The sequence below is a fragment of the Kwoniella bestiolae genome, chromosome 8, assembly GCF_000512585.2.
Source record: "Kwoniella bestiolae CBS 10118 chromosome 8, complete sequence".
Lineage (NCBI taxonomy): Eukaryota > Fungi > Basidiomycota > Tremellomycetes > Tremellales > Cryptococcaceae > Kwoniella > Kwoniella bestiolae.
In genome coordinates this window covers 598805-624129 of record NC_089248.1, presented here as the reverse complement: position 1 = coordinate 624129, position 25325 = coordinate 598805, and the positions used below count along the sequence as shown (strand labels likewise).

The 25325-nt window shown below is 46.6% G+C and overlaps 9 protein-coding genes across 9 annotated transcripts; 3 read left to right on the top strand and 6 right to left on the bottom strand.

The window, feature by feature from the left end:
• Positions 1-641: 641 nt before the first annotated feature.
• Positions 642-2687, bottom strand: I302_108819 (uncharacterized protein; the record flags this gene model as incomplete). Its single annotated transcript, XM_019194545.1, has 9 exons — positions 642-890; positions 996-1102; positions 1169-1270; positions 1347-1523; positions 1602-1628; positions 1688-2079; positions 2166-2324; positions 2386-2444; positions 2511-2687. The coding sequence occupies 9 exons, from the start codon at positions 2685-2687 to the stop codon at positions 642-644; spliced, it is 1449 nt and encodes a 482-aa protein (XP_019043381.1).
• A 344-nt stretch (positions 2688-3031) lies between these two features.
• Positions 3032-4143, top strand: I302_108818 (uncharacterized protein; the record flags this gene model as incomplete). The annotated part of the gene is made up of 4 exons (XM_019194544.1): positions 3032-3274; positions 3430-3701; positions 3852-3908; positions 3993-4143. 4 exons carry the CDS (start codon positions 3032-3034, stop codon positions 4141-4143), a joined length of 723 nt encoding a protein of 240 aa, XP_019043380.1.
• Positions 4144-7836: 3693 nt separating this feature from the next.
• Positions 7837-8403, bottom strand: I302_108817 (uncharacterized protein; the record flags this gene model as incomplete). Its single annotated transcript, XM_019194543.1, has 1 exon — positions 7837-8403. One exon carries the CDS (start codon positions 8401-8403, stop codon positions 7837-7839), a length of 567 nt encoding a protein of 188 aa, XP_019043379.1.
• Positions 8404-9221: 818 nt separating this feature from the next.
• On the bottom strand, positions 9222-11812 carry I302_108816 (uncharacterized protein; the record flags this gene model as incomplete). Its single annotated transcript, XM_019194542.1, has 4 exons — positions 9222-10881; positions 10976-11345; positions 11419-11440; positions 11549-11812. 4 exons carry the CDS (start codon positions 11810-11812, stop codon positions 9222-9224), a joined length of 2316 nt encoding a protein of 771 aa, XP_019043378.1.
• Positions 11813-12430: 618 nt separating this feature from the next.
• On the top strand, positions 12431-13103 carry I302_108815 (40S ribosomal protein eS25; the record flags this gene model as incomplete). The annotated part of the gene is made up of 3 exons (XM_019194541.1): positions 12431-12495; positions 12732-12806; positions 12914-13103. 3 exons carry the CDS (start codon positions 12431-12433, stop codon positions 13101-13103), a joined length of 330 nt encoding a protein of 109 aa, XP_019043377.1.
• A 413-nt stretch (positions 13104-13516) lies between these two features.
• Positions 13517-15281, bottom strand: I302_108814 (uncharacterized protein; the record flags this gene model as incomplete). The annotated part of the gene is made up of 8 exons (XM_019194540.1): positions 13517-13689; positions 13778-13901; positions 13983-14068; positions 14215-14406; positions 14507-14569; positions 14686-14826; positions 14912-15053; positions 15156-15281. 8 exons carry the CDS (start codon positions 15279-15281, stop codon positions 13517-13519), a joined length of 1047 nt encoding a protein of 348 aa, XP_019043376.1.
• Positions 15282-16032: 751 nt separating this feature from the next.
• I302_108813 (uncharacterized protein) lies at positions 16033-18577 on the top strand (the record flags this gene model as incomplete). The annotated part of the gene is made up of 6 exons (XM_019194539.1): positions 16033-16201; positions 16311-17386; positions 17527-17769; positions 17867-18040; positions 18132-18367; positions 18445-18577. The coding sequence occupies 6 exons, from the start codon at positions 16033-16035 to the stop codon at positions 18575-18577; spliced, it is 2031 nt and encodes a 676-aa protein (XP_019043375.1).
• Positions 18578-19210: 633 nt separating this feature from the next.
• On the bottom strand, positions 19211-21756 carry I302_108812 (uncharacterized protein; the record flags this gene model as incomplete). Its single annotated transcript, XM_065870734.1, has 13 exons — positions 19211-19396; positions 19478-19572; positions 19743-19812; positions 19900-20123; positions 20215-20445; positions 20593-20782; positions 20860-20913; positions 20980-21059; positions 21136-21297; positions 21374-21404; positions 21455-21483; positions 21551-21562; positions 21636-21756. The coding sequence occupies 13 exons, from the start codon at positions 21754-21756 to the stop codon at positions 19211-19213; spliced, it is 1485 nt and encodes a 494-aa protein (XP_065726806.1).
• A 1170-nt stretch (positions 21757-22926) lies between these two features.
• Positions 22927-25124, bottom strand: I302_108811 (uncharacterized protein; the record flags this gene model as incomplete). Its single annotated transcript, XM_019194537.1, has 9 exons — positions 22927-23045; positions 23113-23267; positions 23351-23659; positions 23729-23840; positions 23911-24159; positions 24220-24261; positions 24335-24465; positions 24530-24786; positions 24852-25124. The coding sequence occupies 9 exons, from the start codon at positions 25122-25124 to the stop codon at positions 22927-22929; spliced, it is 1647 nt and encodes a 548-aa protein (XP_019043373.1).
• Positions 25125-25325: the final 201 nt, after the last annotated feature.

Below are 25325 nucleotides of genomic sequence, written 5' to 3'. Positions count from 1 at the left end.
GCTTATTGACCGCAATAATGCAGAGAACAATCACGACACCTGCGCAACATGGATACCTCGCTTAGGGTGGACCGGGATACCAAGAGATCAGAGACACGTAGATGAAAGGAAGGAAAACAAACAAAAAGAGAATCGAAAGGGTAAGGAAAGAGAAAGGATCGCCTAACAAAAAGTGAAATTTGATACGGATGGGTTCTTTCTCTGATCTCCGTCATCGAATGGCCCGTGACACCTCCGGTCAGTGAAGGTCAGAGATGCTTCGAACAGTTGGTGATACTGAGTCGTGTTAGTAGTATACGATGACATTTAGTGTATCTCCGAAAAAGCCAAGGAACGCTGATGAACACCTCGGTCAATACACCAATTGAAATAATTCCTTTGTCCTCTCGCTCCTTTCTTCCAACCGTTGATGATATTCGCAGTATCGATGGGAGCGATCACGCCACATCGCATCGTCGTGTATGCGTCATCCAATCCGAGTCATAGATGATCCGGAAAGGACGGTGTTCTTCGGACTTGCGAAACTATGTAGAAGCCGTGTGATAAAAGATGTACGAGCTCACAGGTATAATCCCAGCCTGCATACTTGTATTGTTTTATACAACCTCACCAATATCTATAATTCATCCGTTCATCGTTTATCATTTCTTTTCGTAAACATCTTTAACCTCGACCCTCTTCATGATACCTTTCTTGTGAGTGACGGCATCATACACTAAGTGAGACAACGAGACACCTTGACCAGAGTTCTTCCATCCGTGCCATGGCAACGAGGGGTCAAGGGCGTCACACTTGTTCAGGTAGACCGTACCGCATTCCAATTCGGTTGACAAATGGTTGAATGCTGCTAAGGATTGAGGGTCGGTAGGATTGGTCCAGATTGATGCGGTCTATAGATACTACATCAGTACGGGTATCTGTCGGATCGGGTGTAAATTGATATGGGATGACAGGAATTGTGCCAGAGGTCTAAGGGTGAAGAGGTGTGAACTCACTAAACCGTAGATCGAATCATTCATTAATTGCAAAGCCTCCTCATCATTGTCCACCTTCATAATTCCTACGACAGGTCCAAAGGTTTCTTCGTTCATAAGCTCCATACCTGTACAGCCAATCAGCTTGTATTCTCTTTATCCAGATGACTATGAATGATTGCAAGACGGCTCACTATGATTAACATTGACTAGAACAGTAGGTCCAACAAGCGAAGTGCCTTCCTTAGCTTCCGGGAAGTGGGACTCATCCAAAACGATCTGAGCTCCAGCTTCGACTATGAGCGACATTCAATGTCAGTGTTATTCGCAACGCTTAGCTAGATGCACATCACAGCGAGACAACGGACTCACCAGCATCCTTGACCTGCTTCCTTATTCTAGCTGCACTAGCTACACTGACGACGGGACCGATGTTCGTCTTGGAGTCTGAGGGATCACCGAGCTTGTATGTCTTAGCTACTTCCACGAATTCTTTTACGAATTCATCGTAGATTGCTGAGTGGACGTAGACTCGTTCGATGGCACAGCCTAACTCAAAAACACTTTCTTCAGCTCATGACGTCGTTAAGATTGATCAGAGTCTCCCAGTTGAATGTAGAAACCTACATGATTGACCAGAGTTGAACATCACACCTGTTTTCAATTATTATGAGCTTGCTATGCTATACGGAGAATATATCTTCAAAGCTCACCATCAACGACATTTTCAGCTGTCCACTTGATATCGGCATCCTCCCTAACATATGCGGGATCATTACCGCCTAGTTCCAGACAGATCCCCTTAAATCCTTTACCTTGACTTGCAGCTTGTTGAACAGCTCGTCCTCCAGGTACACTACCCGTGAAAGAGATAAAATCGATCCGTTGGTCTTGGCATAGTTGAGATAAAGTTCTTTCCTGGGTCAAGTGGACTACTTGAAGGACGTTGGCAGGTAATCCAGCAGATTGCCAGGTCGAGACCCATCTTTCAGCTGGTGAGGGAGTCTGAGGCGCGGGTTTGATGATCACTGCGTTGCCTGATAAGATTGCTGCTACGACTGCGTTGACGAGACATAGATGAGGGTAGTTCCATGGTGATAGAACACTATTCACGGGTGTCCAGCTGTCAGTGCTCATTCGAAAATCTGCAGTACACAGCTGGTATGATAGGATACATGTAAGACGGCTCACGCTACGACACCCAGAGGCTGCTTGAGGATCCATTTCTCAACTCCTTCTACCTCAGGTTTAGCTTGCGGGATTGGTGCCAGAGCTTCCGTGGCAATCTCAATCATGTGTCTGGCTCGCCAGATGGTACCGTTGATCTCTCCTTTGCACTGTGAGATTGGTCTGAGCAGGTTTATCGGTCAGCTATACGAGAGAACTCAAGCCCCTTCTGAAGACAGCTCACCTCCCCATCTGTACCGAAAGATCTTCACAAGCCACATCACTGATGTTCTCGAATTCCGTCTGTTCAATCACAATCATGACATCAACATGATCGATTCACTGATCCGAACCTAAGACCCGACTTACGAGCCATTTCTCCGCAATTGCCACTCTCTCTTCAAGAGGTACTTTCTTCCAACTCTTATGAGCTTTGACACTCTCAGCTATGACGTTGTCAAGCTCTGATTCAGATAACAAAGGTCTGGTGCAGACTGGTTGTTGGGTGTAAGGTGAGATGGTGGTTTGAATGTTGATATCTACCATGATGAGCTATTCTGTTTTATGCGAATGGAAAGGTGAAGAAATGGGAAGAAGATGCTTAGCTGTATTTATATGTTGCTTTGATGACGCTCACTTACTACTGCTATCTATCCGAGCTCACATTTAACCGATAACAGAGATTGGATGATTACGTATCAAACACGTGGTTCCCTTTTGATTCCGTCTCAATCCTTAAATTTCTCTGATTCCCAAATCCACTTTTTCAGAAAAGTGCCAGTGCAACCGATACATGGTCTGGTATACAGGTTCAACAATACAGACAACGACTTGTCAGACTCGGCAACATCTGTGATCTTGTAGCTTGAACAATCTCATCATTACACACAATGGCACCCGAATCCACCCCAAAGAAGGAAAAGAAAGACAAGAAGCGAAAGTCCGACGCCGCAGACTTAGCAGCTTCCATCAAACCTCAAGCTGTCCCACCTGCTGAGGGTACCGCGAGCGCCGAGGCTGTAGCTATGGAAGTGGATGGCGAGAAGGCATTGAAGAAGCAAAAGAAGGAGAAGAAGGAGAAGAGGAAGAGTCTGGCTGCTGGGGATGCCGAGGTGGATGAGGATGATAAGAAGGTGGGTTGCGATTTCGGCTCGGTTCATGCTTCCTGCTGTCTTTCTAAGAGCCGCGTTCGAACGTCGCCTTACTCAAATACAGACATGGCACGGTCCCAGCCTATCTCAGGATATGTGAAGTACAATGAATGCTGATGATCATCATGTGTCCACAGGCAGAATTCTCAGTACCTCTCGACGCCATCTCCCCCATAGCCTCTCCCCTAGCACCCAAGAAACTCTCCAAAAAGCTATTCAAGGTGACCAAAAAGGCCTCAAAGGCCAGACAACTGAAGAGAGGTGTCAAGGAAGTTGTAAAAGCTATAAGAAAGGGTGAAAAGGGTTTATTGTTGTTGGCATCGAACATCACACCTGTGGATGTTATTTCTCATTTACCTTTATTGGCTGAGGAGGCTCAAGGTGTGGAGTACGTATGGGTATTGAGCAAGTGAGTGTTCAGGTCTGCTTGACTGGTCACCTCCTCTCATCCAGAATGGGTCTTTGACCCTCACTGTGGCATACATATATAAATGTATACGCTCATAAAGCGTCGTTTATATTGTATCGAATCCCCGCTGACAATCGATTTCACCTGCAGGGAAGAACTCGGTCAAGCCGCTGGAACCAAACGAGCGACTTCATGTGTACTCATCAGGTGAGTTCGATCTTTCTTTTTCTGCTATCAACAAATCCAATCCCTCTGTGTAGGATGTGGTACTGACTTCTCGTTCCCATCCAGCGCAACACCAGCAAAGAAAACTACACCAAAAGACGGCTCAGCGCCCAAAGCTGGAGCGTCAGCCGAAGATCTCGCTGAGCTCAAATCCAGCTTGGAGGAGGTGACAGAGGAAGTGAAGAAGCTCGAGAGCACCGCCGGTATCAAGTACTAGGTTCTTTAGTGGTAGAGAGGCCGAATAGGGAAGAGAGCTGGATCAGGTGGTGTGGAGATGTCGTCTATCAGACAAATCAATTTATACTTTCCTCATTGTGGGGATACTTATATTTCCGGTCGTGTATGTATCTATTCTTGATTCCTCTTCAACAACAACACATAAACTCTTTGAACGTTATGAGAACTAAGGTAAGTTCAAATGAAGTCTGACGTGCACGAGATAACCGGTACAAAGTGATGATTGCAAAAGATACATATAAGTGTCTCACTCCAGATCGTCTATCTTCAATCGATCAAAGAGGTTTTCGGCCTCGATCAATGAGCAGTTTATGGCAATACACTTTTACCGATACTGATAAATCGAAGAATCTCACTGAGCTGCTCAATGAACCTCAAATTATAATGCAAATCCCCTTCTGATCACTTACACCTTACCCTCAGACCACAAATTAAGCTTTTAAGGTTCGCACCATTCACACGCCGAGCGGTCTATGCTGCATTCCCGCATCAATTGGGGATAGTCTAGACCGTGTAATGATGCCTTGTGTTACGTCGTTGTCGCTGTTATCGTATCTGCTTTGTTGACGTTGTTGACGTGGAATAGAAGTATCATTTCTCTTCTGAACCTAGAAAATTCGATTGAACTACTTCTGTCGCTAGGTGAATCGGGCGCTGCACTGAAATATCGACTAGCTCGGATGATGATGGGTCTCTAGGGACTGGACAGGATACTAAATTGGTGAGCAGATAATCATCCCTACTTGTATCGATACGACAACAGCCTCAAATACTATCCTTCGTTCTCAATTTACCTTCCGCCGCCACGCCTTTGAAACGTCTCATGGCAATATACATCTGGCTGGGAGATCTGACCTTGCTTCCATTTTCACCAGGGTGCTCCGTTTCAACTATGTTTCCATGATCATACAAGGTGAAAAGGATGGAAGAGGCAAGAAAGCGAACGGGAGGAACAGAAAGAGGGGAAGTGATGATTCAGCATTATGGTTAGAACCCTTGCAGATGGCTGCAGGTTGGATTAGGGTTGAAAGGTGTGAGAAGCAGAAAGAGCAGATGAATTGCAAGTAAAGAAAGACTACGCTAGAGAGATTTAGGGGTACACTCACCTACCATCTCACTCGACATCCTTCCTGACATCCTTCATCCCTTATCCGACAGAACGCTTCAAGACATGCTTCCCCTTCTCTTCGCACTCTTCTCACCTAGAACCGTTCCATCCTCGACCGTTCACATTCACAGTCCCTTCCCCAAACACCCTATTCTCTCCGTCTGCCATTTCGTCCTGAAGATAGCCATAATTCAACCGGAACGAGCAGGAAGAAAGAAAACAGCCGGTGGCGAAGCAGGAATAAACGAGCATTGCCGTTCTTTTTTGTAGTGAGTGGTATTTTAAGGAAGGCTCTACGGCCAGAGATCGCTTCCTCCCAGAGAGCTGGTGAGTCATTGTATGTCCTTTCTCATTCCATGTGACATATGCAACCAAGAAACGAACGAAAAATCGCAATAATCCAAAAAACATTCTCGTTCAATACCGGTGGCAACTGCACAAGAGGCGGAAGAAGGTCTGTGCGAAATCCACAAACATACTTATTCATCCAAACGGCCCATTTTTGATCTCTACAAAAACGCATCTAAGTAATAAGAATAACATAAGTTATGGTAGGGAAGTAGTCAAACCCGTCAGCTTTAGGATAAACTTGCAAGGTGAGGAACTCCTACAGCGCTGATGCCGCAAGGCTTCGTGCGTTCAAATCGCACCCATAGCATTACTTTTTGAGGATTCCAATCAAGAGAAAATCGCTTCATATGCCATTGTATATGTATCTGACAAGGACACTACAGATTCAAGGCATGAGAGGAGAGGAAAGAGATAGCCACACTGCTCCAACACAAGAGTGGTACACGGGGACGATCATTTTAGTGTTACTGTCAACGTAGATACCATGCCTTCCCGGTGTCTTATGTATGTATGTATGATCCGGCCGGACCGTTATCTTCCTCAATGATATACAATATATGGGTCTATAAGACAAGTGGAGTGAGAGATGACTCATGGAAACAACGAGGCGAATCTTTGTTAATTTGATTTTGATGGATGTGACAACGAGTAAGAATCAAAGGAGGGTTTGTGTGGCACCCCTTGTCTTGCTGTGACGTACGTAGTCTCCCCGTTAGATGGTTCCCTTGGATTGCTTGGATGTTTGATAGTGATGGTGATGGTTGCCGAGCGACGTATTCTCAGATCTGCCTTTCCGTCTGTTCGGCAACAACTTGTACTTGATTGGCAGTTGTGGTTCTTTGGAAGCTGGTCTGAGGTTTGAGGATATCAATTTCGCTTTATTGCTATTTATGCGGTTGTGCTTGAGCCCTCTATAACCAATTGACAAGGCTACATGTCCTCGTGCAATCTTCAGGTTATTGTCGTATGATGCTAGAAACCACCGTGTGTTCCAGAGACATACTAAGGTAATTTGAGCTTTGAGCTTTGAACCCCTCTCAGCGGTGTTAGATCGCTCATAACCAAAGGACCCTCTTACGCAAACGTATGCATGGCGATGTCATATCAACAGATCAGGAGCAATTCTCAATCTCACCTTCCTGTATCTAAAGCAAAACGAGCTCTGAATATGCCAATGCCACCCTCGTCATTCTCTTCTACTCTACCTCTTCCACTCGCGGATGAGAACCCAATTTATCCCCGTCAACTCCTAAAATCTGTACGAGCCTTCTCCCAACGATTTTATCGAGCTGATCCTTGCTTTCCGACATGTTCGTCAAAGACATTCGTTCACTGGCACCACTCTGGTTTCTCTTCTTCGGCCAATCATATTGGTAGGAATACTCCTTGCCGGTCAAATGATTAGGACCAAATGTCCATTTTCGACCCTCATCGAACCAATGGGTCTACCGTCTTTGGATGTATCACAAGTGAACATGTCTATCACATCACCTGTGAGTCTCTTTCCGTCCAGGATGAGGTCTATACCCTCCGACGTACATTTCGAGAGATCGGCAGAGCGACATTATATACGGAGATACAGCTGGGTTCGGATCCGAAAGCGAAAGCTGACATTCTGTGATGGCACAGGGTATGGATCGGATGGGTGCAGATTATGTGGTATGCCAGTAAGCAGTCTAATTGGTGGAGAGTGTATGAGGTTCAATGGCTGCTGTATCATAGCTACTCATCTTCTCAGATACCCCAATTCATTTTGTCAGGAGGCCGAAGTGGAAAACGCAAACTTCTTGGATTCTTTGTTGATTCTCTCCTTGTCGGTAAAGGAGGTCAAATCGACGGGAATGAGCAAGACATACTATACGTAGACGGGGCGTCAGAAGAGGCAGGGGATAAAATGGAAGAATACAACAATTGGTGAGTTGTCTAGGTCTTCCTATGCCTCTTTACACTGTGTGAGAATGACGAATACGCAATGTCAGCAATATGTAAACGTTTGATCCCATCAGCATCGAGAGTAAGCGCTCTTCGGCGCAGGAGGAAAGAGGCAACTGAACGGCTATGCATGGATGTACATATATACAGCAATGATGCCTCCAATCCTCTGTGGAGCATCTCGCCGTTCGCGTGGGTATTGCAAGTCCCACATCCACCTCCGCCCCTTTGGTCCTCCTTGTCAGTAGCCTGTAAATTTCGACCCAGTACGTACTCCTCTCGTCAGGAGACTAGACTGAGATGTCTAACATCTTCCATCACAGACGCCTCAAGCACAGTCAACACATTTTCAACCAAATCCAAAGCTTCCTGTAGAGGATCGACTGTATCCAACTCTGATCCGAATCTCGATCTAATCCTTTCGGCGAGGAGATTATCCAGATCATCTTGACTCTCAGCAAGTTCACTAAGACTCTTACTACCCGTCCCGCCAAACCCATTCTTGTTCCCTTCATCGTCAATTCCGTCCTTCCAATCATAGAAGCAATGAAAGTTCTCGTCTAAAGTGTCCGTCCCCAAACCCACATCTGTGCGTTTGGAGACTCTCACTTCCACAGGGTGAAATGCACCTGTCTTCGCCAAGGCTGTATCTGCGGTTGTAGCGTTACATAGGAATTTTTCAATCTCCCTTCTCAAAATTACGTGGCCAGGTTTGCTAGTGCCCGTTCCTTCATCGTGCATATCCTCGAGATGTACTGTGCCCAATTCACGGGGGCCAGCAATGTCCATCATGCTCGAGCGATCGATTTGGCTAGGTACATTGTTGAAGATCTCTTCTCCGCAAGTCATCTTGGGCTATCAGAAGTGTTGTTCTCAGGTGGATCGATGATGGCAAAGGCGGGGATGTGTGGTCGTCTTGAGAATGAATGTTCAAACGACGTACAGTACAGGCAAAGTTCGATGCTGACTCGTGTATTTATACCTTTTCGAAAGGCCTGGGCGACCCCAACCAGGCAAGATAACGACGGCAAAGCCGAACAGGCGATCCTTGAGGTCCAGACTTTACGACTCACGAAGCAGCTCATGACATTTTCGAATGTACCAAGAGGAAGGCGACATCAAAGGATGAAATCGTGCCATGGAGTCGCATTTGCGAGAAGTCTAGACTACACGTTACAGGCCCTCTTGAGTGAAACGAGCCTTCTGTGCAGCCATTCTTACAACGGAGAGGAACATGCAGAGGAAGCCGCGGGCTCGGCCACATCTCGTCGCTTTGAAGAAGGCGATGACACAGTGCTTCTCATACTTCTCACTCCCTGTTACGATCCTCGAATCTCAAAATGCAGTGTGCACGAACAATATCAGTAGAGTAGTTTGTTCCTCTAGTATCATTCGGGACAATTTCAGCAGTATGGTACTGTATATACGAAATCACATATACATACTTATGCGTGATATGCTTTGGTCTATAACAGCCATTATTCATTATGATATTCAATAACATACTGATAGTCCTTTTATCATAAACGTTATGACATGATGAACAAGTATGAATACGAATCAGCACAGTACTTGACAATCCATTACACCCGCATCGTATCCGTACTCTAAGCGATAAACATCCGATCCGATAGCAAGATGAACCAAGTAAACCAACAGTATCTAACTCAACTGAAACTCCAAACTTTCATCACCTCCTCATCGCCCCTAACCAGCCCAACAATCTTCTCCTCGTCAAACGTCAAATACCTAACTGGGGGCGGCGACTGGTCTGCCTCCCTCAGGTCCAAGCCAACAGGTAAACGGGGTAAGAAGAGCGCTCGAGCAGCCGAAGAGATTGATTGAGGATGCGGCCACCTCCCCTCTTCGCTCTCATCAGACACCTGTGATTGAGGTCCAGTCGGTCCTTTCCATATGGTAGTCTGCCTTCTACCTCCCTTTCTCACTTCCACGTATCCCACCATCTTCCCCATATTCCCATCTTGTTCGTGTTCGTGGTGGTGGTGCTCGTCCAGTTCCCATACTAATACTTTCCCATCTTCGTTACTTGATACGCATCTGCCAGAGTTGATAGCTAGGGAGGTTATATCCGATGAATTTGACGAGATCAACGTCTGGGAGTGAGTGATCGGTTGATCATGCGACCGCGCATCCTTCTTCCTCATGCTGGATGACGATGTCCGTTTCTGTTGGGACGGATGACCCTCAAGATGGGAATGGGGAGGTTCAATTTCACTTTGCCGATGAGGTAACGAGAAGACCTGTATCTTGTTTTCCCTTTCACCAACAAGTATACACCATCTCCCATCTGATCCTATCCCCACGGCCTTTTCTTTAACTCCTATCAACGGTTTAATCCTCTTGGGCCAGATGATCTCGTCGTCTTCATCATTATCATTGGAATTACGTCCAACATGGAATGATTCTCCCCTCTCCACCGTTTCTTTATCATTATCAATCGTAAACTCCTGTACTGCGATAGTCCATGAGGAAGGGTAAAGCGGCGTGCAGTAAGTCAAGGAAGCCTTAAAATGGTCCGATTCATCTTTCTCCTCCTGGATTGACTGTTTATCTAGATGATCCTGATCTTGGTGGTTGCAGAAAGAAGGTGGGGTAGGGAACAAAGTGAGATTGGCTGGATGATACGATACTTCACTTTTCAACGTCTGTAAATGCCTTGGTCTGGCCACTTGGCCCACATTCCCTGAGGTCGGAGGTAGGCTGAGAGAGTAGACAGAAAGGTTGAATTCCCTCGTACAGCTTATGAGGATCGGCCAATGCATCGTCGCCAAAACCACCGAATCTCCTTCCAAAGCTTCATGCGTTGTTGCCCTTCGTTTGATCGATCGGGGTCGGTTATTGGGGGGATTGATAAATTCCCTTTTCCAACTTAGACCATTCCCTACCATCGCGGGAGAAATGGTGAGAACGACAAATCCGCCTGATTGGTAGAATACCGTGATTCTTGCTGGTAGGTTATCTCCAACACCATCATCAATAGGAATTACAGATTGGTCGGATACGATACAGGTCACGTTATCTGGTCTTTTGGGGTTGGACCATCCAGGTGGAGGAGGGATGATACCCAATGGCTGACCGTGGGATGTCGATGAGTGGACTTGGACCAAGGGCGACAAGGGAGAAGAGATGAATATGTATGAGGGGGAGAGGGCGATATGTTGTTCTGATATACTGGAGTTGCGGGGCAACGAGGATGTAGAAGAAAGGCTGAGAGGCGGTAAGGCGGAGGGTGCATCGCTGTGGATCGAAGGTGAGGGAGATGGCGGCAGAGGTATGGTGGACTGGGATAACGCATTACCATTTGACCTGGAAGAAACCTCATATTAGCGACCAGAACAGGATTATCGTTGTGTTGGTGTAAATTATGAAATTCCAAAGCAGGTTAAAAATGCGCACACACCAGTTTGTACCCAATCTCAACATCAATTTCCAATCTACCCCATCATTCCTGACTCCATGTCCTACTTCTTCCTCCAACTGCTCTTTCCCCTTCCCCTTATCGGCTCGAGAGGATAATGGCGTAACATGTCCTGAACCCTCTATCCTCATCTGAGGGGTACTTGATCCAGGAGTGAGTTGACCTTGAGATAAAGATGGCGACCGTTTGGGCGAAGGCGGCGGGAAAGCTCGGGAGGGCAATCTCGCTATTGGTCTCAATGATCTCGGCGTTGGCGTTCTGGGCGATGATGCATTGTTGATCTCATTCTCAGAAGATATGGTTGATGTCGCAGTGTAGATCAACCGTGAATGATGTGGATGGGGATATCGAGCTGAAATGATACAGTTCCCGATCAGGTTGATCCGACTGTATTACGATTATACAAACAGCTGAAAGAAACATACCCAGATATAACCTCTTCCACAGCTATATGAAGATCACACAAAATGCGATGCAATGCGATGTTCAGCCCTGATACATCCCATCCAAATCATTGGCACGTTGCCTATTACATTGAATGGGAAGTTGACTTACCTGAGGATCAACACTCATTTTCGACCAATACCTATCAACCCGCTGAACCTTGGCGAGATCATTTGGAGGGAGGAACGATAAGATCCTTAGAAATATCTCTTGGAAGGGGAACAAGTCTGATATCGATCTCCTACTGCTACTTGTGCTGCTGTTAGAGGTGGCATCATGCAAGACATCACGAGGTAATTGTGAGCCATTGTGTCGTTTCGGGCGTGATGGTCCTGCATCCACGTCAGGCGAGGCCGATCGAGGTCGTTTGGGCATGATGCGTGACAGATGTAAGACAAGTGTGTATGTGAGAACAAGTGACTCTGCGCTCGATCCACTGACGGTCAATGACCACTACTCGCACGAATGGAATATACGACACATCGATATACAATACATCTCCTTGCCACCCATCATTCATTGACCGCTCATCATCATCGGCCTGTCCATTCCCATCAACCTCCACTTCCATTCATTCAGGGTCACCCGACGAAATATACTTCCGATGTTCATTCGGATCAGTGCCAACTGCCACGCTGCGACGAGTATTCCCTTTTCCCCATAATACCGCGAAACTCCGGTTCATTTTCATCAAAATCGCTGCATTCACCCCACCATACGACCAGAGATGTACTAGCTAGCAGGTTGAGGTTGTGGTTGCTGGCTTGCCGCTCACACTCTACACTCCATCGATTTAACACTTTTCAGTCCATCTCTCATTTCCTACTCTTTTCTTCCTTAGACAGCAAAAGACATCGTAAGTCATACATACCTGATATAGACGAACATCGAAGAAAACGCTGCTGATCACATCACTGCAACTTGCTCTCTTCTCTCGACACCCCTTCCATCGATCCGTCTCCCATCGCACCCACCATTGTCAACTCACCACAGATGCCTCCTCAAGTCAAGTCAAAGGCCCAAAAGGCCGCTGCCGCCATGGCCGGTTCCAAAGCTGGGTGAGTGGTGGATTTTCTGCACTGGGATGGAGGGGAGCAACACGATATGGGAAACGGGGAAGAGGGAAAGAAGGGATATCGAATAGCAGTGTGACCTTTGAGTATCGCGGGGGGAAGGAAACCAGATGTGTTGGTTCGATCAGGAATAGGATAGGAGAGGGCACAAGAGGGAGACAGATTGCTGGCTATGTGCCATTCAGATCATCCGCTGACTGTCGTTTCGTTGATCTTCACAGTAAGAAGAAGAAGTGGTCCAAGGGTAAGGTGAAGGACAAGGCCAACAACGCCGTCGTCTTGGACAAGGCTGTTTAGTGAGTATCAGTCTGTCCACCTACAATTTTCTAGCCCGCACAATCCAACACAACGATGTCACCCAGTCTTCCAAGAGTCGGTTACTGATGCTCAATCACCCTTGTAGCGACCGAATCCTCAAGGAAGTCCCCACTTACAAACTCATCTCTCAATCCGTCCTCATCGACCGAATGAAGATCAACGGATCCCTCGCCCGACGAGCCATCGCTTTCCTCGAAAAGGAAGGTCACATCAAGAGAGTAGTCCACCACCACGCTCAATTGATCTACACCCGAGCCATCGCCGCCAAGGATTAAATCAAAAGCAAAACTATCAAACAAAAAATGGGATATTCTGGATCTTTTTTTGATTGTAGGATTGTAGAGTGGTGATGATATACTTCTTTGCTTCGATCACATACATCTGGCCGTGGGTTAGCAGAGTGCAGGATAGCAGGATACTGAGGATTCTCTGCAGCTGTGTATAGTCGCTGCATCACGCTGTCATACTAAAACTGGAGTGAGATTATGATATTGATCCTAAATACTGATGAGCCTATACATGCTTTGGATCTCGTATCAAAACGATATGTGTCGGAGTATTCGAATTAGAAGTTATAAAGATCCGTTAGACACTAGACCAACGAAATCCATTAATCGGTATTCTCAGATATCCATGTCGTGCAAACGAGTGTACAGTACAAGCATACGCATTCATTATAAGCTGATATCTACCCTCGTGTACCTAACTCAGATCGACTACGCCCACTCAACCACCCCCACACCTTCTCACTGACCCCTCTCATCGTCGTCCTTACCTCTTCTCCATCTGCATTACTCTGCACCATTATTGGTCTACCTGCGTCTCCACCGTCACTCACGGAGGGAACCAATGGTAATTTACCTACACGACAGGAAACAGAACCATCATCAGCTCAAACCCTTAAAGCAGCTTGAAGACCGGTTCGTCTAAGCAGTGTGGGTACACTCACCCAATACTTCCAATCCCAACTCTCCTGCAGCCTTCTCAAAGTTTTCGGAACTCCCGAATAGCTCATGTGGGGTCGTACAGCTTGAGCATGTGAAATGGGACATGTTGAGTAGGAGACCGATTATCTAAGAGCGTTGTGCTGTTAGTCGATCGTGATTATCATTCACTTTTTCTGTCCCAGTTGAGGTTTGACCGTACAAACTCACAGGTATGGACACCTTGTTGAACATTCCTACACCTTTTCTAGCGTCTATCAAAGCTACATCCTGTGGTGTCGATACTATCACAGCGCCTGGAACATGCAAAACGGAAGCACTGTTAGCTTGTTCTGAACCGCTTCTCGTTAATCAAGGTACGACAATGCTCTGAACGCATCGAACGAAATGAGGTGTTGCGCAGAATTGATAACGAAATCATCCATCAATGGGTATCACTCACCATCCACATCTACCAGCTGACCCAAACTCAGCTGCACATCCCCCGTACCAGGTGGCATATCAATGACCAGCACGTCCAAATCATCTCTACCGTTATTCGATGTCCAGTCGACGTCGAACAGGAGCTGCTGCACAGCTTTCATCACCATCATGCCTCGCCATACTACCGGTGAGTCATTTGCGGGGTTTGGCGCTGTAGATGAAATGATCGCGAATATATAAATCAGCGTTATGATGTGATACGAATACGATTTGAGTAGATTTGGGTATGGGGGAGTAAGCTGTTGACTTACGTAGTAGGTAGCCTATTGACATGGTTTTGATACCATGATTCTGTAGTGGTATCAACTTGTTTTCTATAAAAGATACCAAGAGTTAGCTAAGCTTGTATGTTCCAACATTGAACATCGATGTTTGGCAATGTCAATGGAAAAAAGATAATATGAGATAAGAGAAAGGAGAGAACGCCCACCATCGCTCAAATTCGGATCACCAGCATTTTCCAGCCCCATCAATTTCGGTACACTTGGTCCAAAGATGTCTAGATCTAGTAATCCGATTTTGGGAGATTGGGTTAGAGGTGAGTTTTGGAGCAGGGATACTGCTAGGTTGGCTATTCTTCCAGAAATATCATTATCAGCATCTACCTCGTTCTCAAGGATCTGTCGGTACTGTATGATTTGATGAGAGTGATTTACCTGCTACTGTAGACTTGCCCACTCCACCCTTCCCACTGGCCACCACTACGATCTGCCTCACACCTTTTATGCGTGATTTCTGAGGGGGCGCACCTCGACGGGGGATCGTAGGTGCCGGATTGGGATTTCGTTTTGGTATTCCCTATGCGTTGTTCACTAATTAGCAAATGTTCATTCAATATACATCTCATGGTGATCTTGGATTTGGATTTGGTCCAGACTAAGACGGGAGAACTTCGCATACCAATGGGTTCTCATGAGATCTTAGAGCTCTCGTAGTGTGTATTGACCTCGATCTCGAACATGATCCCAATTTCGGTGTTGATCCGTGATAGATAGGCCGTAGTGAGACTAAGATCGATCGTTGCATTGCTTGTTTCTCTTGCTGAGTTGATCTTTGCTTTCCGAGGACTCGCTGTGTCTGCCTCTCCTGGTCGGGAATCTTTGGAGTAAATGCAACAATGTATGCTGACTACGACTAGTATGGTGATCTCGTATCTCGTATCTCGCCAAATATCAAATGAAAATATCGGTGGCCGCGTCGGATGATTTTGACCTGATTGTACAGATTGTAGCCGTTACGTTACCCACCTCCTCAGTCTGTACCTCGCTGTGCATGACGTTGGTTATATGATTGCTTCACTCTTTTGTTCAAGTAACAAGTAAACTTTGAACTTTGCATTGAATTCATAACTATTGGCTTCTCATACCTTATTTCGACAACGAACGACCCGGCATTGTCGATATAGAGCATTTGATCACTCTCAAGCAAGCAACAACAAACAAACAAACGAAACGAAATCTCTTAGTTGTCATCACAGTAATACCATACATTTGAAACTCGCGACGCTCGGTCCGCTCATACACCTCCGCATTGTACCATACACCACATTCATACACGTCAACCTGGTCAACTAGCTTCGACTCGGAATCAGAATCAAGTCACTCACTTGTTGCAAAGTACAAAGTGGTCAAAGCGTCAACTGGTACAAGCAGAGTACAGAGTACAAGGATATATAAAACACGACAGAGAGATCCCTTCCATCTCTCATCTCATCTCATATCCATTTCACCATTCTCACTCCCTCATGTCTTCTCCCCCTGCACCTTCAATATAGGACATGGACTACCATCATTTTTCTGCGCCTGGGCCATCAGGTCAAGGTCATTCCACCCCACCTGCACCACCGCGTAGACCTGGAGGAGCAAGGCCTAATCCAACGACAACGAGGAACTCGTCAGGTGCTGCGCCTCTTCCGCCAAAGTTGAATATACCTGTTGGGAATGTTCGTGAGTAAAAGTATCCTCCGCTTTCTATACCCGCTACCTGTCTTCCTCATATCATCCAGCTTGCTGGGCTATCGCTCTTCGAGTACGCTGACTCTTCAACCCGCTGCAGCTGGAATCAACGTCGACCAAGCAGGTCAAAACGGCTGGCAAATACCCACCACACTCCCCGCCCTAGCTCTCAAACCCATGAGAGCCTCACCCTCACCTTCCAATCGTCCGAAGCTCAGTCTATCTGGCGTATCAACGCCATCCTCTTCGTCCCCTTTGTCCCTTCCATCTTCATCCACCTCGGCAGACCCAGTACTACCCCAACCAGTCCGACAAAGACCACCACTCCTAAATGCACCTTCGCAGCAATACCTCTCAACCGGTCCAGGAGCAGGTCCAAGCTCGAGGGCCTCTACACCCATGCTGAAACTCAGTATACCAGGTTCTTCCTCTGGTGGACCAGGATTCTCAAGCGGGCACGACTATCCCTGTGACACGTCGAACGCAAACGTCGACAATGATCTGCTCAATTCGGCTCTAAAGACGCCCACTCCGTTCTTACCTGGAGAAGACCAGAATCCCACATTACAAGCTCGAGGAAACAACTATGAAGACGAGGAATCATCATATGGTTTTGGAAGGTTCAATAATGGTGAAGACCCAGACGGAGGGAGTAAGAGATTAAGTGAGATGACCAAGGATATAAAATACGCATTAACAAACTCAAGATTCGACCCTAACTCCGCTTCTTCAATGGGATCCTCTTCATCCATCAAGTCTAGATCTAGGGCGAACTCCAATGCTAGTAGATCACGTTCAAGAGCGAATTCATCTTCCACTACGCACACTACAAGGAGAGATAGTAATACCGGTAATGGGAATCTACAAGTGGATGATCTGCTGTCCATCAGAAGTCTGGATATCTCCGGATCGAGTGCGATCGCCAGTGCCAGTGCGAGTGAAGATAATTCTAGGAGAAGTAGCTTTGATAAGAAGTCGAGCGATAACGGACATGGTGGTTCGGGATATGATAACTATGGAAACGTTATGGTGTCCTCGGAAGATGGCCATGAACAGAAGGAAAGTCCGGTGTTCGATCCTGAAGATCTCATCTCAATCAAGAGGTTAGGTGAGGGGACAGGAGGCGCGGTCGAGCTGGTCCAGGATAGGAAGAGCGGGAAGATCATGGCTAAGAAGGTGAGTAGTTTTCTCTCATACTGACAACCCTCACCCATATACGAGGGATCCATTTCGCTTCTTTGGGTTAATCTCGGGTATCTCTGTGATATGTTGCCAATGTGCGAGATGCTAATCGTATATTCATTCGCACTTCACAGGTAATCGCCCGAACGACCAACCCATCAATGCACAAACAGCTCCTACGAGAACTAGAAATACTAAACGTCTGCTCATCGCCCTATATAGTGGAGCACTACGGGTCGTTTCTGACTGAACGGGACAGTGTGATTGGTATATTGATGGAATATTGCGAAGCGGGAAGTCTGGATAACCTGGTAGGCAAGATGAAGAAAGGTGGGATGATGTGTTCGGAACATGTTTTAGGGAGGATAGCCAGTTCGGTTAGTTGGCTTATGCAATCCATGAAGTCCTTGTGGGAAGGCGTGACTGGTGTCCTACCAAGGAGTAGAAGAAAGGCTGACTCCCCATTGGTTATAGGTTTTAAAAGGCTTAGACTACCTACACGAGCATCGAATCATCCATAGAGATATCAAGCCATCCAACATCGTTTTGACGAAACAGGGAGTCGTGAAATTGTGTGATTTCGGTGTGTCTGGTGAATTAGTAGATTCCATAGCTGGTACATTCACTGGAACGAGTTTCTACATGGCTGTGAGTACTGTTTCGCATCGGTCCTCTTCCCACTGTAAGACGATACCTGTCCAGGAAGCGGAGAAGCTGATCTCACGGATCCCTCGATCAGCCCGAACGTATCCAGAACCAACCATACTCGATCAAAGCGGACGTATGGTCACTAGGCATGTCATTACACGAAGTAGCCCATCTTCGATTCCCATTCCCACCTGAAGGTGAAAATCAATCGGTCGCTCCTATCGAATTGTTATCATACATCGTCACGGCTCCTACGCCTGTTATGATCGATGATCCGTCGGTTGGCAGGATCTGGTCGGAAGGTTTCAAGAGCTTTATGGATACTTGGTGAGTGTCTCGCTCAATCGTACCTCGATCTCGACGTCATGTAGTAGTTGAACTAACATTGATGTTGCGTGACATAGTCTGATACGATCAGGAACCGAACGCCCATACCCTTGGCAGCTCCTTCAACACCCCTTCATCATTGCCAACGAAGCTAAGAAAGTCAATATGGCCAAATGGGTTGCGGCGCTGTGCCAGTGGCCGTACCCATAGGGCGATCCGATGTCGGCAACACGTACCCTGTTAATAAAGTCTCATATCTAAAATCAACTGTCCGTCTTACGACATCGAATCATTCCAACCATAATACAATCGATAATGATAAATACAATCAATACAAGGCAACAAGTCCACAACCAAACATCACGATCACTGCCAATCGAATCATCAAGGGTAAGACGAAGTTCACTCAATCATATCAATACATTTTTAGAGCCCTATGCAGGGCAGTTCTTACAAATGGCCTCTCACTCGTCATGACCTTTTTCAACCATATTCCACCCCAGAAGACACAAGATAATGATATTCTACGTGATTTGTTTGTACATCGCATCAATGCATAATAATCTATTTGTCTATTCAACGGCTACCTATCTACTATATTTGATTCTTCTAAACTAACTAACAATTAACAGATGTATGTCAATGACCTGATCGATTATTATCGGTAGATAGGACAGAACGATTCAATAACGAAATACAACTGCATTTCCCAAGGGGTATTTCAACCAGACCAAGACGGGATGCCCCCAGACTCTCCCTTCATCTTGACCACTCGTCGTATTACTCGACATTCTTCCTTCCGAACCCTCCCATCGACTCGCTTCCTCTTCCTTTTCCCTCGAGCTAGACGTGCTTGACTGTCGATATAGCTCCATGTAGATTCTCCGGATCCTTACTCTCCACATCCCCTTCTCCATGCGGCGTACCAGTAACGTCCGTTAACCTCCCATCAAACTCGACGATCTCAGCTTGTGGCAAGTCTGGAGGGTATCGCTTAGAACAGTATAGGATCGCTACAGCTACGAATACCTGCACGTAGCAATGATAAGATCAGTATGGGATCGGGTCGTATAGCAATGTAAAGTAAGGGAGGGCGGGGATTAGACTTGCCGATGCTGCACCTGTGACTAGAGTTGCAATTTGACCGTTCCTAAATCTTGGTGCTTCTACGACTGGCCAGGCGACGATTTGATACCATAGATTCCCTGTTCAGGAGCATGCATGCAGTCAGTATAAATATAGGTTTTTGTGTAGATAGGTGTTGAGTGACTTACAGATATTTGAGAATACTACATCGAGTTGCAAGACGAATGATTGATCAGTTGAAAGTCCTGGTTTGGGGGTCTATAGCCAGGGGAAGAGAAATGCAACTCACAGTTCATAGAGAACAGGGTTATCGATCGAAGGACATCATCGTCCCTGCAAAGTTCATTTGCCCATGCGAACTACATGGTACGATCCGAACCGACATTAGCCTTCTTCTTCTCCAGGAGAAATTGAGTATAAACAATCATAAGAAACATGACACCCACATTCGAAGCCTGTCCAGCGTATCCCAAACCACCAATAATGTACGCAAAGAAATGTGCCCCCTTGTTCAGATGATCCCAATTTAGGAGCATGACACTGCTGATGAATACCGCGATGAACATGATCGGATTGATGATGAATCGGTTTCGAGTCTCATCGGAAATGAGGGTAAGGACATAGGTAGATACGATGGCCATGGCGGTAAATATCGAGGGGTAGTATGATACTGCGTGTAGACGTGGGAGTTAGCATATGTGCATTGGTGACATTGAGGTGCAGATGATATAGGATTAGAGATAGGAGATAGATAGACTTACTCTGCTGCTTGGTATATCCTGCACTTTTCAACCACAAATTAAACTCCGTATAGACACCGACTTTCTCGAAACTTGTTGCGGAAAGCATGAACAGCGAAGTGAAAAGGTACCATCTCCAACTGCCCAGTAACTTTTTGATTGACCTGCCCAATGTGCTGGGTGTCATTTTAACGTGCTCGACGTGGGGTAGTCTGCGTAAACACATCTCTCTCTCTTCCTCGGTGAGCCAGACTAAGCATTCACATACAACCGATGTCAGCTCAGGTAATGTGACATGGTCTCATACACATCTCACAGACTAATATGACCACGCTCCAGGGGGAGGGGTTCTGGATATAGGGACAGGTCGATTGGATCATACGGGGGTGTTGCACTCACATGCCTTGGTAGTGTGAGGTGTACCGGGGAACATCAAGAACCCATAGATAGCAATCGGAATGGTAATTGCGAAATCGACGATGAAGAGGTACTGCCATCCTGCCATTCCATTCTTGCCGTCCAGGTTGGAGATGATACCGCCTTGCATTATACCGGAGAACAAGGTTCCCATCTGAGCGGCGGTAGCGAACTGCGAGTATAACCAATTATCAGCATGTCATGATTCAGTCTTGTTCTTGAAGAGAAAAGAACGGAGAGCGAATTTACCACTGCACTTCGTTTGCCCAATTCACGATCTTTGTACCACGATCCGAGGATATACTGCAGATCGTAACATACCATCAATCAATACATCGAGTCACAGTGGGTATGAAAACGTAAACTTACATGAGTACCACTAAAAGTAGAAGCCTCGAACAAAGCTTGGGTGAATCGTATACCCCAAACTTGATGAGGTGTCTTGGCCCCTGACGATCATGCCGCAGACCGAAGATCAGCTTATGTATTAAGACAGATCAGTCATATGAGAATGTCAGTACTCACAAGCAGTACCAAGTGTACACAAACCCCAAGCTACCATACAGAAGGGGAACCAGAACCTCGGGGAGATACGACCTGAAGAGAGGATTAGAGCCGAGGGCCATTGACCGATAACGTATCCAGCGGTGAACAATGAGTTGGCGTAGGTGTAGTCGTTTCCTTTGACTAAACGTAACATAACGTATCGTGTCAATAAATGCATCGATGCAGATGAGATGGATGGGCTTAAAAGTGAACTCACACCCCACATCCTCTTTCATACCCGTTGTGTACTATGAGATCAGTCAGCTAGTGGTATGTTATGTGAGATGGAGGTACCCACAGCATTAGCGAGATTTGCTCTGTCCAAATCTTTCGATGTAGCATAAGTCTCATATTAGTTGCCGCCCTATTTCGTTCGGATGAAACACATGCTCACAGTTGGAGAAATCTAACGGCGGTAGAACAGGACGATCAGCATTCATACCAGACCACAATGGATCGGATGGTAGTGTTACACTCACAGGATAAACAGACGTAAGACAGAATGACCAGATCCAGCTTCAACAATAATCTCCTTTCCTTCGGGTCGGAGGGTGGTTTACCCCAAAAGAAAGTCTCAAGTTTGACTTGTAGCTTGCCCATTGTGTTCGTTGCTTCCAAAATGTTGACAAAGAACGAGAATGAGGGGACCGTTGATCATCTATCTTCCAAAATCAGCTATATGTAATCACACATCCTTATGACGCATTCACGGCTAACTCCTTATCTCACTCACTCACTCCATACAAGCAAAATTCGGCTCTTTCAATCGGAGTTCATGCCAAGGTCACTTTTGATTTAGGCGAGAAATCTTGCTCGTGCTGCTGTCTACTGTTATTCACGTTAGAAGTGGGTCATACATACTGCGATGTCTTATCAACACCTAGCCAAAGATTTTCGGACAAAGCATCATATCGTTCGACTCACGCACGGACTTCCCCACCAAAATCCCATCCCTTATCTTGTACATACATCCCTTTCCGCAAATTCCGTTTTCTCAGGCACACACATACCGTACGTTACGGAAGCTAAAAATAAAGTTTAGCTGGGACGGGGTTCATGAGGCGTTGCCCACCTCTTTTGCATTCCTCCTTATCATAGCCCTTCTGCTTGCTTGTTTGGTTGCGGGGTCTACATATGCGTAGAGCCCGATGTTGTTCTGAGAGGTTTAGCCGAATTGACCGATGGTATTGACCTTTCCATCCAATTTTGGCGAAATGCGAGACATACGAGTATTCGGACCCGTACCCGAATTCTTCTCACGCTCAAGTTGAGAGATAAGAGGTGCTTTCCTTCTGAGGTCGTTGATTGGCTAAATGGTCGATGAGATACTTGAAGTGGAACGTCGGAACAGTGTGGAAGATGGCGGAGCTGCGATTTTGTGGCGGCTGGAGACTCGGGTGGCTCGATGTAGCCAGCACTATTGTGGTTGTGAACTTTGAGATGCTTCATAGTACATTACAGTGGAATCAGTCAAATGGTCCAATTGTATATCAAGAAGGCATCTACTCGACGAGAGTATGGCTGGTCTCGTTGAGCTGCTCCCGGACGGAGAGTTTGTGAGCCATCTCGTTCGATATGAGATAGGCAGAGTACAGCCGATTATGTGTGTGTGGAAAATCAGAGGAGTGATACAGAGAGTATGTAGGATATCGCATCACAAACGGGGTAGGCAGAGTACATCCGATGGTGTAAGGGGAATGAGCTGCACGTTATCTCTGCATATGATGCATCTACCCAAAAGTCTATCTATCTATCATCCATTTAAGCACATCAAGCAGATTTCAGAGCCTTCGCCACCAGCCGGGTCAACTTCAAAGCTTTCTCTTCTTCTAGCCTCTGGCACACCAGCTGTAGGGACACCGGCGCACCATCCACTTCTTGAGCGTCGTCTAGGAGAAATCACATTGTTGAGCTGCGCACTCAATCACGGGAAGGACTTGGACGGCAAAAACTCACATCTATCCCAGATCTTCTTCTCCACCTCGTTTCTGGCCTCGTGCGTTATCTTAGCATCTACCGAAGGGTCCACAAAATCGACGGGGAAGGTGGTCGCTGAGTAATCGGTGATGTTCCACATGGATGTATATGCTACGTGATCGTTGAATGCCATTCTGACCGGACCAGCAGCCTCAGCAAAGTAGTCTGCAGACGTTCGTAAAGTCCGAGGGAGGGAAGGCATGAGAGGGACACTCACTTCGGACATGCTGAATGAGGTGTAACAGGACTGATAACAGCATCGAAAGGTCTACCGGTCCCCGTGACCTCCCTACTGCTCAACCAATGATCCAACACCTTCTTACAATAGGCCGTTCGGGCCGTTTGTGTATCCCATAATTCACCTACCAACGGCGGAGTAGATTTCAATGCCTCATGTCTCGCTTTGTAGGCTGATAGTCCCTCTGGATAGGTTTCGCCCGATAAGCTGATATATTGGGCTATCTTCACTCCGCCATCGCCCTGGAAGAACTGGTTGACTATCTTGTTGGCTTCTTCGGGTTTGTACCTACGTCGGCATTGGTCATCAGATAGGTTCCGTACCGCTGGGACCGACAAGAGAGGAGAGAGGACTCACGGTGACCATTCGACGACCTTGTGTCCTGCCGCTTCCAACGCCTTTTTCGCCTGTAACAATGCTCGGGTGACTGGAGGAGTGGGTTTCACCATACCGTTATCCAGAATGAGACCTAATACAACCGCACATCAGCTTCACCATAGTCATATCACAGGGGGTAAGGGGAGACGTAGGTGACTTACCGAAACATAGCTTCTCGGGTACATTAACCTCTCTCCATGGAATAGGCAGCATGTTGGGATCCCTATACCAGGGCTCCTTCCCCACCACGCTCTTTGCCCATAGTTCAATCGCGTCAAGGGACGTAGACATGGGACCATTGATGGATCTGATGGCCTCTTGGCCTGGGAGACCGGATCGCGCACCGTAGGTCGCGAATCTGCCGAAAGATGGCTTGAGGGAATATAGGCCGCAGAACGATGCGGGGATACCTGAGAATCAGCGAAAAAAGGATCAGTCATTATCATGCGTTATCGTGATGGTAGACTTACGGATGGATCCACCAATGTCTGTTCCAACACCGAGGGGAGAGCCTATAGTGTATAGAGTAAGTTCATCTTGACCCCAGTATCAGATAGAAGAGGAAAAGACGAGGGGTCAACGAACCTTTCAATGCTAACAAAGCACTTTCACCGCCCGATGAACCACCAGAAGAGCACTTCCTATTGTATGGGTTGGTAGTATAATCCCAAACATTGTTGTACGTTTCCGCTATCATCATAGCTGTAGGCACGTTGCTGTATTCCAATAACACTGTCAGGATATCCATTGTTTGGTATTGTAATAGTAGATCCCACTCACGTCTTACAAAATAATACAGCTCCACATTCCCTCATGATCTTGGTCATCTCGCTCTCTTTCTCCTTCGGAGCAGGATCGTTCGCCCAAGCTACGAACCCAACCGTGGTATCTACACCTTCGACGTAGAAATTGTCTTTCAAGGAGACTGGCAAACCATGTAATGGTCCCAGTGAAGTACCCGTACGAGCATATTCTTCGTCGATCTTTTTGGCATTTTCGAGAGCAGCAGTGAAGAAGATCTCGGTAAGGCAGTTTGTCTGCCCAAGAATTGACATTTCACTTAGCTACTGTATGCCTGTATAAGCGGATAAAGATGACTCACCAATTGCTGAGCTACAGCAGCCCTCTTACAAAAAGCCAAAGTAACATCATAACTCTTCAATTTACCTTCTACCATCTTCTCCACCAAAGTAGGAGCATCGAGCTCAGTAATCTCTATTTCCTTCGGAGATAGTACACCGCACGTCCTCGGGACATCGATAACATTATCGGCGGAGGTAGGTTTGATACGCCATTCTTCAGGTATCAGGGCGTCTCGGGCTTGTCGTTTGGCAGCGGCGATATCTTGCCAGGGTGTAGAAGGGATGAGGGTCATGATGGGGGGGGGGGGTGATGTATCAAAGTGGGGAAGGAACGGAATCGAAGTCGAGGACTGGATCAAGAAAAGGCAAAGGAAGGGAATTTGCTTGGTTTGTGTTATTCCCGAAGCGCTGGAGATGGGGACCGGTTGAATATGAGATCCTATGACTATGTGTGTATGTTATATATGTAACATGTATACTCATGTTGCGATTAT